Source organism: Camellia sinensis, chromosome 10 (assembly GCF_055761805.1).
Source record: "Camellia sinensis isolate YWXY chromosome 10, ASM5576180v1, whole genome shotgun sequence".
Lineage (NCBI taxonomy): Eukaryota > Viridiplantae > Streptophyta > Magnoliopsida > Ericales > Theaceae > Camellia > Camellia sinensis.
In genome coordinates, this window is record NC_138970.1 from 7,659,501 (window position 1) to 7,675,685 (window position 16,185).

Consider the following 16,185-nt stretch of genomic DNA (forward strand, 5'->3'; position numbering starts at 1 on the left):
TTTGGAGTTTGTCTATTTAATATATTTTTTTGACCTTTTATGAAAAAAAAAAAAAATGTAATTCAAATAAATATACCTATTAAATAAGTGAACTTATTTAGATTATCCCCAAACTACTTCTAAAAACAAGAATAATGTTTTTGTTTGGAAAGTTGACTATTTTAATTTAGCTAAAATAGTTATGTTTGAGAAGTTAGTTAGTTTTTTTAGGATAAATTACAAATACACCATTGAGATTTGCTTAAAATATAAATTGCTTCATGTAATTTGAAAAATTATAAATACTCCATTGTTAGAATTTTTTTATTTAATAGAATTAACTAAAAAAATAAAATTCATAATTGCTCTCCTATATAATAATAAAATTACCTAAATTATCAATTGAAACATATTGCTAATATCATTAAAAACTATTAATTGGCTTGATGATTTATTAATAAAAGGGGGATTTTGTTATGAAATTCGAAACCTTAGGGGATGAAATGTAATTTTCAAAACCATAAGGGCGATTTGTATTTTAATTAAACTCCAGAGGGTATATTTGTAATTTATCAATTTTTTTATAGGAGTAGTTGATTTGATGATTATAAAAATAAAATAAAATAATTATAAATTTAATCTGATTTTTTATTGAATAAATTATTTTAATTCATTTACTATATTTTAATAAATTATTTTAACCCAAACTACTTCTAAAAACAAGAATACTGGTTTTGTTTGGAAAGTTGTTTATTTTAGTTAATTATTTAATTTTTTTGATTATTTTAGACCTTGTCTGACAAGTGATTTTTTTAGTAAAAAAGTTAAAAAGTCATTAAAAAAATTAAAAATTTAACAATTTATATTAAAAAATCAAAGATTTCATTTTCTCTTCACTTTTTACACATATTTTTGTAAAAAATCAAAAAGTTATCCTAACCATATTTTAACTAAAAAGTTATTAAAAAAATCTATTTCCACACAATGCCTTAACCTAGCTTAAAATAGTTGTGTTTGAGAAATTAGTTAATTTTTCTATAAGAATAATTAATTTGATAATTGTAAAAAAAAATTATAAATTTAATATAACATTTTATTTTATTAATTATTTTAATACATCTACTATATTTTAATGAATTATTCTAACCTAATCATCGTCATAATTATTTGACAAGGGAGCACGTCCTTTTTCCAATTAAGATAAGGAAAATGCTAGAGATCCCAAATTTTCTACCAAATAAATGACCAAATGTCTCACATGGGTGTGGGGTCCACAAAATTGCGGACCCCACACCCATGTGAGACATTTGGTCATTTGTTTGGTAGAAAATTTGGTGTCCCTAGCATTACCCTTAAGATAATCGAAAAATCAAGGAAGCAAGATCAGACTTTTCTATCCACGTGTCACAATCATACTTGTCTCTTCTCGAAACTTGTTCGACCTTTAACACTGATCATGGTATATAAACCCCTCCTCCGCGTCTACCCAACCCACATCATTGTTGTTTTGCCATTTGCCTGTGTTTTAAAATTTCTCCTTCGTTGCGAAGTTTGCATTCCTTTGTGGAATGCGCTTCTGCTTTTAGTTTGATTTCTATCTTCTCTCTGTCTCTCTATTCGTTGATCGGAGCTCGGGAAAAGATTTTCCGGCGAGGCGGCTACAGATACAGAGGTGAGTTTTGATAAGTTTATTGCACTTTGTTCATGTTGTGATCGAGCTATGGAGATTTTGAAATTCAGAGGGTTTTTTCCCGCTGAATTTTTACGGCGAATTTTCGTTGAATTTCTACCTGAGTTGGCTTTTTTTTTTTTTTTTTTGGTTGTTGTGATTCGTCGAAATTGTACTTTTAATTTTTTTTTTTTTATTTATCATGATTTCTACGGAGGAATTTGATTCAAGAGGTGACTCCAGAGTTCTGTATTTTCTTCATAGTGAAGATATTTGAATTTTGGTGTAGATTTTCTTAAATTTGGTATAGTTTGAAGTTCTGTTCGACAATTTTGAGCTGTTTGCTCTGAAATTCTCGCATTCGAAGGAATTTGATTCAAGAGGTGACTGTAGAGTTCTGTGTTTTCTTCATGGCGGAGATAATTGAATTTTGGTGTAGATTTTCATTAGTTTGGTAGATTTTGAAGTTCTGTTTGACGGTTATGTCCTTCGATTTCTTTCAAATTTACGCTGTTTGCTCAGAAATTCTCACAGATCGCAACAATCTCCACCATGCAATTTCCAAATTTGATCATCATCGCGGTGAATTACTCCTATATTAACCCCCCTCTTTCTCGGTTTCTCTCTCTAGAACTCTTTGTCGCTCCTCAGTTGATACATGAGAAAATTCTCTCAAAATCGCAGTGAATTTCATTGTTCATTCACGCATATATGAATTTTATTTTATTTTTATTCAAAAGCTAATTGGCCTTTTGCAGTCGTAACCGTGAATATTTTCATGAATCTCGTCATTTTTTAACTTTTGCATATTTTTTCCGTGCATCTTCTCTTGCCTGTCACGGCGGGCGGACGCTGTTTCCTCGAAAAGACTGTTTTCCAATTAGTCGGTTTCAATGACGCATAGCTTTTGCAAAGTTTAATGGTCTAAAGCTGAAACAGAGTACTGTGGTCCCCGGCTATGCTTTGTTTTATGGGTTGGCATCATGGCATGATCCAGGCGTGGTTGTCCAATTGACTACTTTAGTTAATTTTTTATTTTTAATGTAATAATTTATAGTATTTTTTTTTTCTATTTACTCAAAAATTAATTTTATTTTAAATTAGAAAAAAAATAACATGATATGAAAAATATATTATTATATTAAGGTATAAGTTTATGTCGGAATTATGAGTCGTATATAATAAAATATTTTTATGTCACATGTTTTAGTGTCTCATTTTTTGTCTAATTTTAAACATAAGTTAGTTTTTGGGCGGTTTGTTACAACTTTTAGGAGGCCATTATAATTTATTTTAATTTGAAAATCTATATCAGACTATTTGATACAACTTCTTATTATAGCTTATTAGAGAGAAATAATTTAAATAAACTGAAAAAAACTAATTATTTAGAAGACAGGGAACGTGTGCTTTTGGTTTTTATTTTTTGATTATTAGATTTTAGCTTAAAAAAACTCCACCAAACATGGCGTTTGGAATAAATTGAAAAAAAATTAAAACATGAAAGACTTCAGTGAAAAAAAGACTTCATGGGTAAAGTAAAAAAAATAGCTAAACATAAAATGAACAAAGTATAATTTATTCAATATATTTTGAATGAATTATATATAATAAAATATTTTTATGTTACGTGTAGTTAGTGTCTCATTTTCTATTTAATTTTGGACATAAATTAAAAAAAAAAAAATTATAAGGGTAATTTAACCTATATTTTTTGGTTTTGTTTTGTTTTGTTTTTTATTTTCTAATTTTAAAAAATTTTCCCCAACAGGTTGGGTTGGGCTTCAACACCTAGCCCAATGCCAGACCAAACCTTATTGGGGTTGAGCCAGTCTGCTTGGGCTTGGGATTGGGTCTTGGACCGATAGAACGAGAGAAAGTCACAAAAACTAACCAAATAATTTTTTCAGTATGTCTGTGGTGTTTTTTTTATGTTAATTTTGTTCAAATATAGGAATGGTTTGTTCAAATATAGGAATGGTTTCAGATGTTTTAAATAAATGTATTTTTTAAATTTTTATAAAAAAAAAATATGTAAAAAAGTAGAAAAAGTGGATAAAAAAGTAGAGGAAAAATATTTATAAATGTTAATTGCTATGACTCAAATAAGTAAAACACTTTTTTTTAGTGCAGGCGAAACACCTGCATATTCTTGTTTCATTTGTATTGGTGCTGTTTGGTGTAACTGTTAAAACAGATTATTAATTATAGCTTAATAGATTATAGATTAAGACTTTAATTAGAAGTTGTTAATCTGTTTGGTATAGCTGTTGGATTATAGATTTATGTTGTTGAGTAGTGTTTGTTAAATAAGCTGCGAAGTAGCCTTTTCAATTAATTTTTATTTTTTATTATTCACTATTTGTCTACATTTTTCATAAAAAATAATAATAATATTTAATAGTCCATTTGAGTCTTTTTCTATTTTTAAAAACATAAAAAATAAAAAAATCTAAGAGTATAATCGTGAATTAACATGTCCACAGCAGAAATTGATAATCAGAAACAATGGGTGAGCAGCTTCTCAGAATCAACTTTTTTGATTTAAAATAAGTTGTTAGAATCAGAAATTATTTGAAATAAGTTTAACTAAACAGTCCAAAATAACTTTTTAAAAGCTAGAAGCTTAAAAAAGCTACACCAAACACCCCTATTGTATATCTGTCGGTGAAGTTACGTTTGGTGTCTTTATTTCCAATTCTTTTGTTAACTAAGCTCTGATTTTGCTTGTAATTCTGTTCAGATTTCAACCCCTTTTTTTTATTTTTTTATTTTTTTTTAATTTATTAATTTTCCAGTTCCTAATTTGGGTTAATTATTTCCTTTGTTGATGTAGTTTATTGTGTAGCTAGCAAGAAGTAGGGTGCTGAAAGATGACGGTTACTCCTAATATCTCTGTCAGTGATGGAAACCTTGTGGTTCAGGGGAAGACCATACTGAAGGGTGTGCCCGAAAACATTGTTTTGACTCCGGGACCAGGCGTGGGCCTTGTAGCTGGTGCTTTCATTGGTGCCACTGCTGATCACAGCAAAAGCCTCCATGTCTTCCCCGTGGGCGTCTTAGAGTAAGCAATTAACTTCATTCTAAAGTTTGTTATATCTTGGGAAATTAATTTCAATTTTTTATGTTATCATGTGAAAACTCCATCTCACATTAAATTTGAATATACTTGAGTTTCTTGACTTTAACACATAAATTGAATGCATTCACAACTCAAAAGTTAAAAAATGAGAATTAAGCTCCAAAAAAAATATCCTTCAACCCTAGGCAAGTAGAATGATGTACTTTCGGCTTGTTTAGCAATGCAATCTAATATGTTGTTATTATGAAACTAGTATTTGATGAGGGTCGTTGTAGAGAACCCGACAATTTGATGCATATGTTTTGTACTCTTTGAAAAATATTACAAAAAATATTAGAGAGGCCAATTATTAAAGTTTTGCATATCAAATCAAGTTCTTTTTAAGAATAATGCATTAAGTAAACTCTATCAAATGATAAGTCTTGATTTTTGAAAATAAAATAATAAACAAAAATATGATAGGCATACTTTGCCATTACATATAAGTATGCTTGTTATGTACCTGAGTAAGGATGTTATCATGGTTTTGAAAACCGTATCGTACTGGCTGGTTCGACCAGTTGAACCGTCGACTGGTCGGGGTTCCGGTCTGGATATATCCTCTAAACATTTTGAAGCTAAAAACCGGCCTATTTAGAGAGAACCGGGAAAACTAGCAGTTGAACCGGCCTACCTGGAGACGGTTTGCCAGGTTGTTGCCATTGAAAATTTTGATTTTTTTTTTGATTTATGCTAACTTTTTTTTTTGATTCATTCATTCATTCATTCTTTCTTTCTTTCTTTCTTATAATACATATATATATATATAAAAGAATATAAGCAAATTTTAATTGAAAACTTTCTTTCAAGGGTCTCCTATTGTTAGGAATCCTATTAAGAGATTGAAATTATTGTGAAAATCTTTACCTATTTATAAGAAATTTTTTTTTCAAAAAAACTTAAGAAATTCATGTGAGATTCAATCAAATGTATTGGAGGGAGACTTGAAATTTTGATATCCCTCCAAAATTTTTTCTCTTCTTTTAATCAAATTATTTGAATTAAAATCATATGAAGGGAATATTGAATATTTGATTTACTCTTCCAAAATTAAAATTAATAATATTTTAAAATATATTATTATATTTTTCAGTAAAAAAAAATTATGCGAAATATTTAAGATAATTTAATATTTTTAATTTATAATTTTATTACTTATATTTTTATTTAAATATAATTTTAATATATTTATTATTTCACAGTTCGATTCCGGTTTAATTCAAAGGTTGAACCGGTGATCTGTCCACCTGATCCTTTTTCCGGTTCACTCACCAATCCGGTGTTTAAAACATTGGATGTTACATATGAAAAAATGTTCCAATAGAATATTCTGCTTTGAGTAAAGTCAGTTGTTCGAGTGGTGCTATACTTGTACTCCCAAATCTTTGTAACAGAAACAAATAAAATGCTACACTAAATAAACCCGCAAGTGTTGCATTTTTTCATAATATGCACTTTGTATGTTACTTGTGGCTCTGCACAATTGTATTTCTTGACTCGTAGTAGTAGTGTGCAATTTTAGCTAAATGAGGGCTGAATTACTTGCATCAACTACCACCCACCCACCCACATACCCACACACAGCACAAATAATTCATCATTTGATAGGTTGCACGTCATATTAAGTGCACAAAAATTAGTCTGAATGGGTGAGCTTAAGCCATTTGAGTTTTGGACTTTTCCCCCCTTCTCTTTTATCTTCTATTTGACATTTGAGGAGCTTTCTTATGTCAGTTTTCCAATTTTGAAATTAAACGGTCAGCAGGATTAAGTTTAAGTGAACTTATCAGATGATGAGCACTCATCTTTTTCTGTCAATTTTGTTGCATTGAAATTGAGAAATTGTATCTCTTGCTGATGGATACTGATGATTAACAAACAATTAGAGGAGATAAATTCAGATAATACTAGTCTTATTAATATAAATGACAGTATTTTGGTACTTTGGAAACAAAGGTAGACTTATTTTTTGTTGTTGACTACTGGTTGTTGAGTTATTATAAGCGAAAGATTTTAAAATTACTCTCTCTGTGACAGGGATCTCCGATTCATGTGTTGTTTTCGTTTCAAGCTATGGTGGATGACTCAGAGAATGGGGACATGTGGGAAGGACATTCCTCTTGAGACACAAATCTTGCTCGTGGAGAGTAAAGACACTGCTGAAGGAGAACATGACGATGCCCCAACTATATACACCGTCTTCCTTCCTCTCCTTGAGGGCCAGTTCCGTGCTGTTCTACAGGGCAATGAAAAGAATGAACTAGAGATTTGCCTCGAGAGTGGTGAGTAGATCATGGCAATCAAAAAGCATATGCTGTAGGTGCACATTTACCTAAGGCGTATATTCCGTTAAACCAGACCCATCCCAGCTGTCAAATAAAGAAGACTAACCATCCAATGTGGTGGGGTGGAGCTGTTGTTAATGTGAACACAACCAAGCCGGAGAAATGAATCAATCTCCCTACCATTCAAATGAATCAAACTAATGGAGTTTATAGAACTTGGGAAAGAAAAAGTAGGACCAACCGAGTTCAATAGAACCGAAACGACCTTGTGTTTTTGTGGTGTGATTTGATTTGCAGGAGATAGTGCTGTTGAAACCAACCAAGGAAATTATCTTGTCTACATGCATGCTGGGACAAACCCCTTTGAAGTCATCAACCAGGCTGTAAAGTAAGTTTTCCCTCCTTTTAATGCAATCAAATGTTGCTTTCTTGCACGGAGGATTTTTTTGTTCCTTGGAAAATATGAAAACTAGTTATCAACAATTTGCTTTATTATCAATCAACTGTCACAAATTGCATAAAGTTAATAAACCTTTTGCTTTGCACTGTTTATTCACTAGTTATACTTTATACTCTTGTTTGAGCCGAAGGATTTGCTTGTTTCTTGAAAAATCTAAAAACTAGTTATCAATAATTTGCTTTATTAAGTTATCAATCAACTAGTACAAATTGCTGAAAGTTAATAGACCTTTTGCTTTTCACTGTTTACTCACTAGCAATGCTTTATCATGAAACAGAGCCGTAGAAAAGCACATGCAAACTTTTCGTCATCGTGAGGAGAAAAAGGTGAGGAAGTCCCTACTTTGTTTGATTTTTATCACTTCGATTTATGGCAAACAATGGGATTTTCTTAATGGGTCACGTGATCTTTGTGGTGTTTGTTTGTAGTTGCCTTCTTTCATTGACTGGTTTGGCTGGTGTACATGGGATGCTTTTTACACTGATGTCACAGCTGAGGGTGTTGAAGAAGGCCTCAAAAGGTAAATTTGGAAGAAAGTACTAATTTAATTGGATTTCAAATACAAATGGCTGAGGTTGTACTAATCTTATAATTATTAAATTTTTTATTACTAAGGTATGCTGTAACTATTGTTGCAGCTTGGCTGATGGAGGTACTCCATCACGGTTCCTTATCATAGATGACGGTTGGCAACAAATTGGTGGTGAAGCAAAGGACACCAATTGTGTTGTACAAGAAGGGGCACAGTAAGATTCCTTTCACTTTCATGCAGTAACATTGTGGTGGACTGATGTGGTAGCAATACTGATAGCTAGAGATTCAGATAACTACCTAAATGTGAAAAAGATTACTGAGGGGTTCAAGAGGGGTGGGTGCGCAGGGGAAGGGATACCTAGAGAGGAAAGAAATAATTTTTGATTATGTTTCATATAGCTAGTTAAATGAATATTTTTCTGATCAAATATAGAAAAAAGAGGCCTATTGAGAAAGGGCCTGAATTATTGCATTGGCAAGATAATAGTGCATCTAAGTCGGGTTCATTTGACAATTCAAGCTATGTAATTTCATCCAGGTGCTTTCCACGAGTAAAGGGGCATCAGTTAAGCTGTGGATGAGTCGAGCTAACTTGGTTGATATACTAAATGGGAGTTTTACTAGAGAGTAGGTCCTGACTGCAATGTCTATAATAGTAACATTTAGTGTTGGCTTGTATCGGCTGTTAAAAGGAAAATATTTGAAAGTTGCATGATGATAATAGGCTCAAACTGACACGCCAAAAAATAATAAGCTTACTACACCCAAGCTAACTTGTTGATTTGTCAAAATTGATCTTGCAGGTTTGCTAACAGATTGACGGGAATAAAAGAGAACGAGAAATTCCAAAAGAATGGAAAAAGCAATGACCAGGTCCCAGGCCTGAAAATTGTTGTCGATGAATCCAAGCAACACCACAATGTGAAGTAAGTGCTCGAATTATTACACATGTTTCATGCCGTCCATTTTTTTTTTTGACCAACAATTCTGCTAAAATTTTCTATTGATGTAATATTATAGTTTCCCAGTCCCAATTCAGAACAGGGTAGAATGTTAACTAGCATCTGCATTTGAGGAAAAATGTTTCCTATATATACTCCTAAATTTGTTTATTTTTTTTGACTTCCACAGGTATGTGTATGTATGGCATGCTCTAGCCGGCTACTGGGGTGGGGTAAAGCCAGCAGCTGCTGGTATGGAGCATTATGACACCGCTTTGGCTTACCCAGTTCAGTCACCAGGTGTACTAGGCAACCAACCAGACATAGTCATGGACAGTCTTGCAGTACACGGCCTTGGTTTAGTGCACCCTAAAAAGGTCTTCAACTTCTACAACGAACTTCATGCCTACCTAGCTTCATGTGGAGTAGACGGTGTCAAAGTCGACGTGCAGAACATTATTGAAACTCTTGGTGCTGGCCACGGTGGCAGAGTTTCTCTCACTCGTGCCTATCATCAGGCCCTTGAGGCCTCCATTACTCGGAACTTCCAAGACAATGGTTGCATTGCTTGCATGTGTCATAATACTGATGGGATCTATAGTGCCAAGCAGACTGCTATAGTAAGAGCTTCTGACGATTTCTACCCTCGTGACCCTGCTTCTCACACCATCCACATCTCATCAGTTGCGTACAACTCTGTTTTCCTAGGAGAATTTATGCAACCCGATTGGGACATGTTTCATGTAAGCATAGTTACCCCCATATAGTGAAATTTCACAACTTTTCTGCCTCGTACGGAGTAAAGACATTGAGACATTGATGAGTTGCTCTTTTCTTTGCAGAGTTTGCACCCCGCCGCAGATTATCATGCTGCAGCTCGTGCTGTTGGAGGATGCCCAATTTATGTCAGGTATTGTAATTCATTGACCTAGTTTGTTTCCTGTTATATCTTAAATCACACATGCAGCAATTATGACCTGATGAGATTTATCTATTCTGTTGCTGATTGGATAGTGATAAGCCTGGCAACCACAATTTTGAGCTTTTGAAGAAGCTTGTCCTTCCTGATGGATCAGTTCTTCGTGCCCAATTACCAGGCAGGCCAACCCGTGACTGTCTTTTTGTTGATCCGGCAAGAGATGGAATTAGGTTTGTGATTTCATATCCACCTTCTATTGTATTTGGAATATTTTGGGTTTGTTACCAAAACTGGACTTAAATGTAATTGTTTTACAGCTTGCTTAAAATTTGGAATGTGAACAAATGCACCGGCGTGGTTGGCGTCTTCAACTGCCAAGGTGCTGGTTGGTGCAAGGTTGCAAAAAAGACCCGTATCCACGATGAATCTCCCGGCACCCTCACAGGTTCTGTGCAAGCCACCGATGTTGATTCCCTCTCTCAAGTTGCAGAGCCAGATTGGAATGGGGAAACGGTGGTTTATGCCTACAAATCAGGTAATTTTGCTCAATAAATCGCTCAACTTTCAAATACATAGCACTTAGTTCAATTTTTAGGAATATTGTTTTTTATCAGAATTTTTAGGAATATGTAACTTTAAAATTCCACAAACAATTTATATTCTTGGTGATCTATTTTATTTGAAATCTAATGGAATTGGTAAGTAGGTTGTTGATGTAAGAAAAATGTAAAATTTCAGGAGAAGTAATTCGGTTACCAAAAGGTGCCTCTTTACCTGTGACGCTGAAAGTTCTAGAATATGAACTCTTCCACTTCTGCCCTCTGAAGGTGAGTCTAGTGCCTAAAATTTTGACATATTTTTACTATTGACATTCTTTACAAATATTCACTGAACATTAATAACTCCATGATCCGATAATCTATGTTGCAGGAAATCACAGGGAACGTTTCCTTCGCACCAATAGGCTTGCTCGACATGTTCAACACTGGCGGTGCTTTGGAAGAGTTTGAAGTTCAAAATGAAAACCAATCTCCATCTGCGACAATTTTACTCAAAGTGAGGGGATGTGGCCGGTTTGGCGCTTACTCTTCACAGCGCCCACTGAAATGCCAAGTGGGTGGTGTTGAGACCGACTTTGAGTATGAACCTGGAACCGGATTGTTGACTTTTATTGTTCCGGTTGCAGAAGAGGAGATGTATAGATGGGGGATTGAAATCCAAGTTTGAAGTGGTAGTTTGTTTGTAGGGTTAGGAGAGATAAAATAAACTAGTGGTAGTGTATTAAAATGTCACCATTGTCAAGGGGAGTTTGTGGGTGACTTGATTTGGGGCAATGCTTCTTGTATTGCAGAGAGGGGGAGTCTCTCATGGGGGAGTGAGTGAGTTTCTGTATTGTTTGTTTTTTTGTTGTTGTTGTTGTTGCATCTCTGTAATAAAAGCTTACCAACCTGATTGGTGGTTTCTTTAATGTAGTCTTGTGGTTTATGGCCTATTGCATTGTTAAATAGCTATTGAGTATGATTGTTTGCCCATTTCACAAATAATCATCAATGGGTGCAAAAACCCATTGAAATTTAAGGTTGGTAATGTGCAAAAACGTAGAAGGAATGGGTGGACATTTTGTATTGATTTTTTTGATTAATTTAGCATGTTCCCAAATATGACCTCACTTCTATTCTTCTAAATTGTGGAATCATGAGCTTTTAGAATCACGATTGGTTTTCAGTTTTCAACAATAAATTTTGAATTTTGTGTGTTTTCAATAAATATAAAAAAAAAATATAAAAATGTATTAAATATATATATATATATATATTTGTATGTATTGATTTAAAAAAAAAATATTCACAATTTTTTTACGTTTTGAGTATTTCCAAATTAAGGTCTAGTTAGTCAATAAATTAAAATAGATAAAAAATCACTATAAATTGTCCTAACGCTTTATTTTTAGAAAAATTAGTGAAATATTTTTCTCCAACTTTGTGTAGCAAGAGAAGTCCAAGATATATATATATATATATATATATTTATTAGCTAAGGTCTTCGATGAAATTTCTCTATGATCACACTAGGGAAATTTCGATATGTTGGACCAAAATTTCTCTGAGTTTGATGAAATTTTTCTGAGTCAAATTTTCTTTTGTTTGTTTTGCGAAGCTAGTTAAAAGTTAATTTTTTTGACTTTTTTTGATTTTTTTTACAAAAAAAAAAGTGTAAAAAAATAAAAAGATGATGTCACTTAAAATAAGTTAAAAATAAAAAATTGACTTTTAAGTTAAGTTATCAAATTAGGCCTCTGTGAAAATATTAAAAAATACTAACTACTATAAAAATATTGTATGTATTTTATATATCTTATAAAATCTTAATATTAAGAACTTAAAAAAAAATTATTTTCTTTTGTATGTCTATTTGTAAAAAATTAAATAAAATAGTTAATTTCTAAATCAGCCCTAACTAAATTTAAAAGGTAAAAAAGAAAATATTAATAATATTAAAAAATTCACCAAAGAGCAAGCAACGTTGCTGTCAGTTTATCTCTAATAAAAAAATGACACGTGTCCCATAGAAAACGTCCCGCCTTTTTTCCTTGCTCTTTCTTGAACCTAGACAGGATCTGTTTTTGAAGAACTCCCATTGAAAATCTCTTCACATTCCTCTATCTCACACCCATACTGCTGTCAGGTTCTCTCTCTCTCTCTCTCTCTCTCTCTCTCTCTCTATATATGTATATATATATATAATATACATTGATAGATTTACAAACCTCTGCTTTGTTTTGTGCATATGGAATGAATATGTGATTATTGAACACAAGCCCAAGAAATCTTTCATGGTAGGTCTCATTAGGGTTTGTTTCATCTAGAATCTTTGATCTTTCTGTGTGTGTATGTGCATGTATATGCATAAAATAAACAAATACATACATACCATACATGTAATACGAGTTTATTGAAGATTAGGGTTTTGTTTTCTTCATATTATGCAATATAGTTAATGCAAATAAGTGTTTCTTGAATATTATTATGTTTATATATGTACTTGAAACTCTGTCTCATGAAAAATGTGATAAGGGTTTGTTTGTCAAATTTTCTGTTTGAAAAGTTTGTATGGTGTTGATGGGTCTTTAAAGATTTGGGGATGTTGGGTTCTTGAATTTCGGATTTAAAGTTTTAGGGTTTGAGGAGTTGTATATGTGTTATGTATATGCGCAAATGCAAATCATAGTGAAGTCAGATCCTCTGTTTCTCGAACTGTTCATTACCGTTGTTGAACTTTTGTCCTTAAGATTTAAAATATATATATATATATATATATATTTTAGGCTGTATTTGGATTATGGATTTTGGTGGATGTTTGGAAAGGGAAAGGCAAAGGGAAAAGGAAAAAGGTGGGTGAAATGTAACTATATGTCAATCATATTTCACCCACATTTTCACTTCCCTTTCCAAATCTCACTCAAATACGATCCAAACACTTAGCAGATGAGGAAAATGATGGCTATGTTTTCATTTTTGTTGCGATCTTTCAACTGTGTCTGGATCTTAAGTTTAGGAAAGCATTTGTGTAGAGAAAGAATAGTGAAGGGAAATGAGAATGAAATATAAGTTTTTTTTTTTGGTTTTCTGTTCCTTCTATAAATCCCTTCCCAAATCCAAGATCCAACAGGGTTTCTTTCATATTATCAATGAGTTCTCTAGTTTTTGTTAAAGCCAGTCACTGCCCATTATATAAAATGGGTTTTTTTTACCAGTCTTGGGGTTATTCTATTGTTGGGTTTTTATCCTCTAACACAGAAATTGAGGTTAAAACATACTTTACAATGCTTTGTTCTATTCTTTGATCTTGCAGCATTGAGGCTTTATCTGGTTTCCACTGTGGGAATTGGCGTTACATTGAGTGCAGTGAAAGACAGTTCTGAAGAAATAGATTGACTGTTGTCTGAGAATAAGCCGAAATCCATGGCTAGGAAGAAAGTTGATGATAAGAAAAAATCTAAAGATGTGGACTCGAAAAAGGATGATGAGGAGAAAAGTAGCAGTAGGGTTTTAAGATTGGGAAATGCCAGCAAAGGAAAGGGAAAGGCAGATGAGAAGGCCAAGGGGAAGAAACCAATGATGAGGACAGGGGGCATAGTAATCCACGATGTGTCTGAAGAGGGTGAAAATGCTGGTAAGAGAAAAGCTCGTGAGAAAGGAGACAGAATTGTAGGCACAAAGGAAAAAGGGAAGGGAAAACTTGTAGAAGAGGAGGGAAAGGCAAAGAAGGCCAAAATTCGGGTAACAAGAAGAACTGCTGACAAGGAAATTGGAGAGTCAAGCATGTCTTCAGCTAACAAAAGTCCATATAATCTACGGGCAAGAAAGGCGATTCCCTCTTTTCAGAGAGTCGGGTTGAGTGAAAATGGCTTTGTTCATGTTGTGGGGAAGAGAGTGAAGGTGTTCAAGTCTGAATTACGGAAATGGATTACAGGGCAAATCAAATCATATAATCAGAAAAAGAAGCTTCACAAGGTTTTGTATGATGATGGTGAATCAGAGGAAGTGGATCTGCAGACGCAACGTTTTGAGGTTGAACTTATGCCTGGTGAAGCCTCGACTTTATGTTTGAAACATAAGCCCGAGTGAGTTTGCTTTTCTGACAAAACAATCAATTGTTTGTGTAGAAAAAATTATTATGCTCAATGAACTTGCTAATTGTGCAGGAAGTGAAGTGCATTAATACCACGATGCAAGCTGTTCACAAATAGGTATTATGCTCAATACTATGCATGAAATTCTTTCTGATATACTTTAACAGGTTGAACTTCTTGTCTATTTAGGTTGTATATTTAGTAGTTACTTCCAAATCACATCATCATTACAGTGGTAATGTTTTTTTTCCAATCTGCTATCCGCATTTGTTCGAGTCTCTCACTTCGTCTCCAGTCTCCACTAGCTTGTTCCAAACCTGATCACAAATTATCTTCCAAGCTCCCAAGCTCAATCAATGATCATGCAAACCCTGAGTCTATATGTAGACCTTTCTTGCAAAGTAGGAAAGAATTTTGGACTTTCAACAAAGGAAAACTATAGCTCTCTCATTGCAATGGGTAACCTAAACAATGAAGTATATATGTCTCATTATACAGTGATTAACCAGATCTTAAAATTGAACGAGGAGTTAATGCCCTAAAAAGTTTGCTACATACATGCAAATCTATGCACGTCTAATTGAGTTTTTGACATTGACTACTTGTTTTTGGCTTGTTGAATTGAATTCCCAGCTTGCTGTTTTTTGTTTTTTTGTTTTTTTTGGCAGGTGATTGTTGTACATTGGAGAAACATTTGAAATGTGCATGCTGTTATTCACCAATTTTTGGTATGTAATACTTGGAATTCACTAATTTTTGGGATGTAATACTTTGGTATAGTTTCACTAAGTACTGCGGGGGTCTTAATCCAGCAGTAGATACTAGATATAACTTTGATGTCTTCCTAGTCCGGCAGTAGATACTAGATATAATTTTGATGTTTTCCTTTGACTTGACTCAGTTTTAACTGTAACTGTCTTTTTTGCATTCATTTCCAAAAACAAAAGGATGTAATATGCTTCATTTGTCAGGTTAAATAGAAAATGAAACTACCATATTGCTTGAGCCATGTCTATGATGCAGGAACTTGAATCAATGAATGTGTTCTCTTGTCTTTTTCTTTTATTTTATTTTATTTTTGGCAACCAAACAGGAAGGTTTTGTTGCAGTGGTCATTATTGCTTTTCTTGGATTTCTAATTCTTGGCATAGATTTGAGTTTAAAACATTGAAATGGATGTCAGACCAAACTCAGGGTTAGGGTTTGCTATTTGAGATGACATTCTCTCAAATCTCACACATAAGTGTAGTTTGGGCCCGTGGGCCTATAACCAGTTTCTGGTGATTTGAGTCATTTATTTTTTAGTTTATCTCCATAGATCATTCATAAATTAAAAAAAAAATAAAAATCAGATGAGTATGCTTGGTGCTTCTATATGCCTTACCAATTTTTCAGACTAAAATCTGGTTAATTAAATGGCTTTGAAGCAGAAATTGAGTTGGATGGGACCTTAGATTATGTTTGTATAACGAATTTGGGAGGAATTCAAAAAGTAAGATTCATGATCCAAATGTAATGGGCTTTGGCTATGAGATCTGGAAATCGAAAAGTAAAGCACAAAGAACAGTGTGCTTTTGGGCCTACATTTTACAATCCTCATTCAATATGACAAGTGAGGCAAAAAAGCCTATGTGATTTGAATAA

The 16,185-nt window shown here is 33.1% G+C and overlaps 2 protein-coding genes across 2 annotated transcripts; both read left to right on the forward strand.

The window, feature by feature from the left end:
- The first annotated feature begins 1,323 nt into the window (after positions 1-1,323).
- On the forward strand, positions 1,324-11,398 carry LOC114320502 (putative galactinol--sucrose galactosyltransferase 2). Its single transcript, XM_028267567.2, has 14 exons — positions 1,324-1,651; positions 4,485-4,712; positions 6,807-7,051; positions 7,352-7,442; positions 7,792-7,840; positions 7,943-8,034; positions 8,153-8,260; positions 8,852-8,974; positions 9,180-9,732; positions 9,832-9,899; positions 10,004-10,138; positions 10,226-10,443; positions 10,647-10,735; positions 10,839-11,398. Exons 2-14 carry the CDS (start codon positions 4,522-4,524, stop codon positions 11,133-11,135), a joined length of 2,259 nt encoding a protein of 752 aa, XP_028123368.1. The 5' UTR covers positions 1,324-1,651; positions 4,485-4,521; the 3' UTR covers positions 11,136-11,398.
- Positions 11,399-11,773: 375 nt separating this feature from the next.
- On the forward strand, positions 11,774-15,550 carry LOC114320501 (uncharacterized). Its single transcript, XM_028267566.2, has 4 exons — positions 11,774-12,593; positions 13,761-14,532; positions 14,614-14,658; positions 15,210-15,550. The coding sequence occupies exons 2-3, from the start codon at positions 13,871-13,873 to the stop codon at positions 14,618-14,620; spliced, it is 669 nt and encodes a 222-aa protein (XP_028123367.2). The 5' UTR covers positions 11,774-12,593; positions 13,761-13,870; the 3' UTR covers positions 14,621-14,658; positions 15,210-15,550.
- The last annotated feature ends 635 nt before the right edge of the window (positions 15,551-16,185 follow it).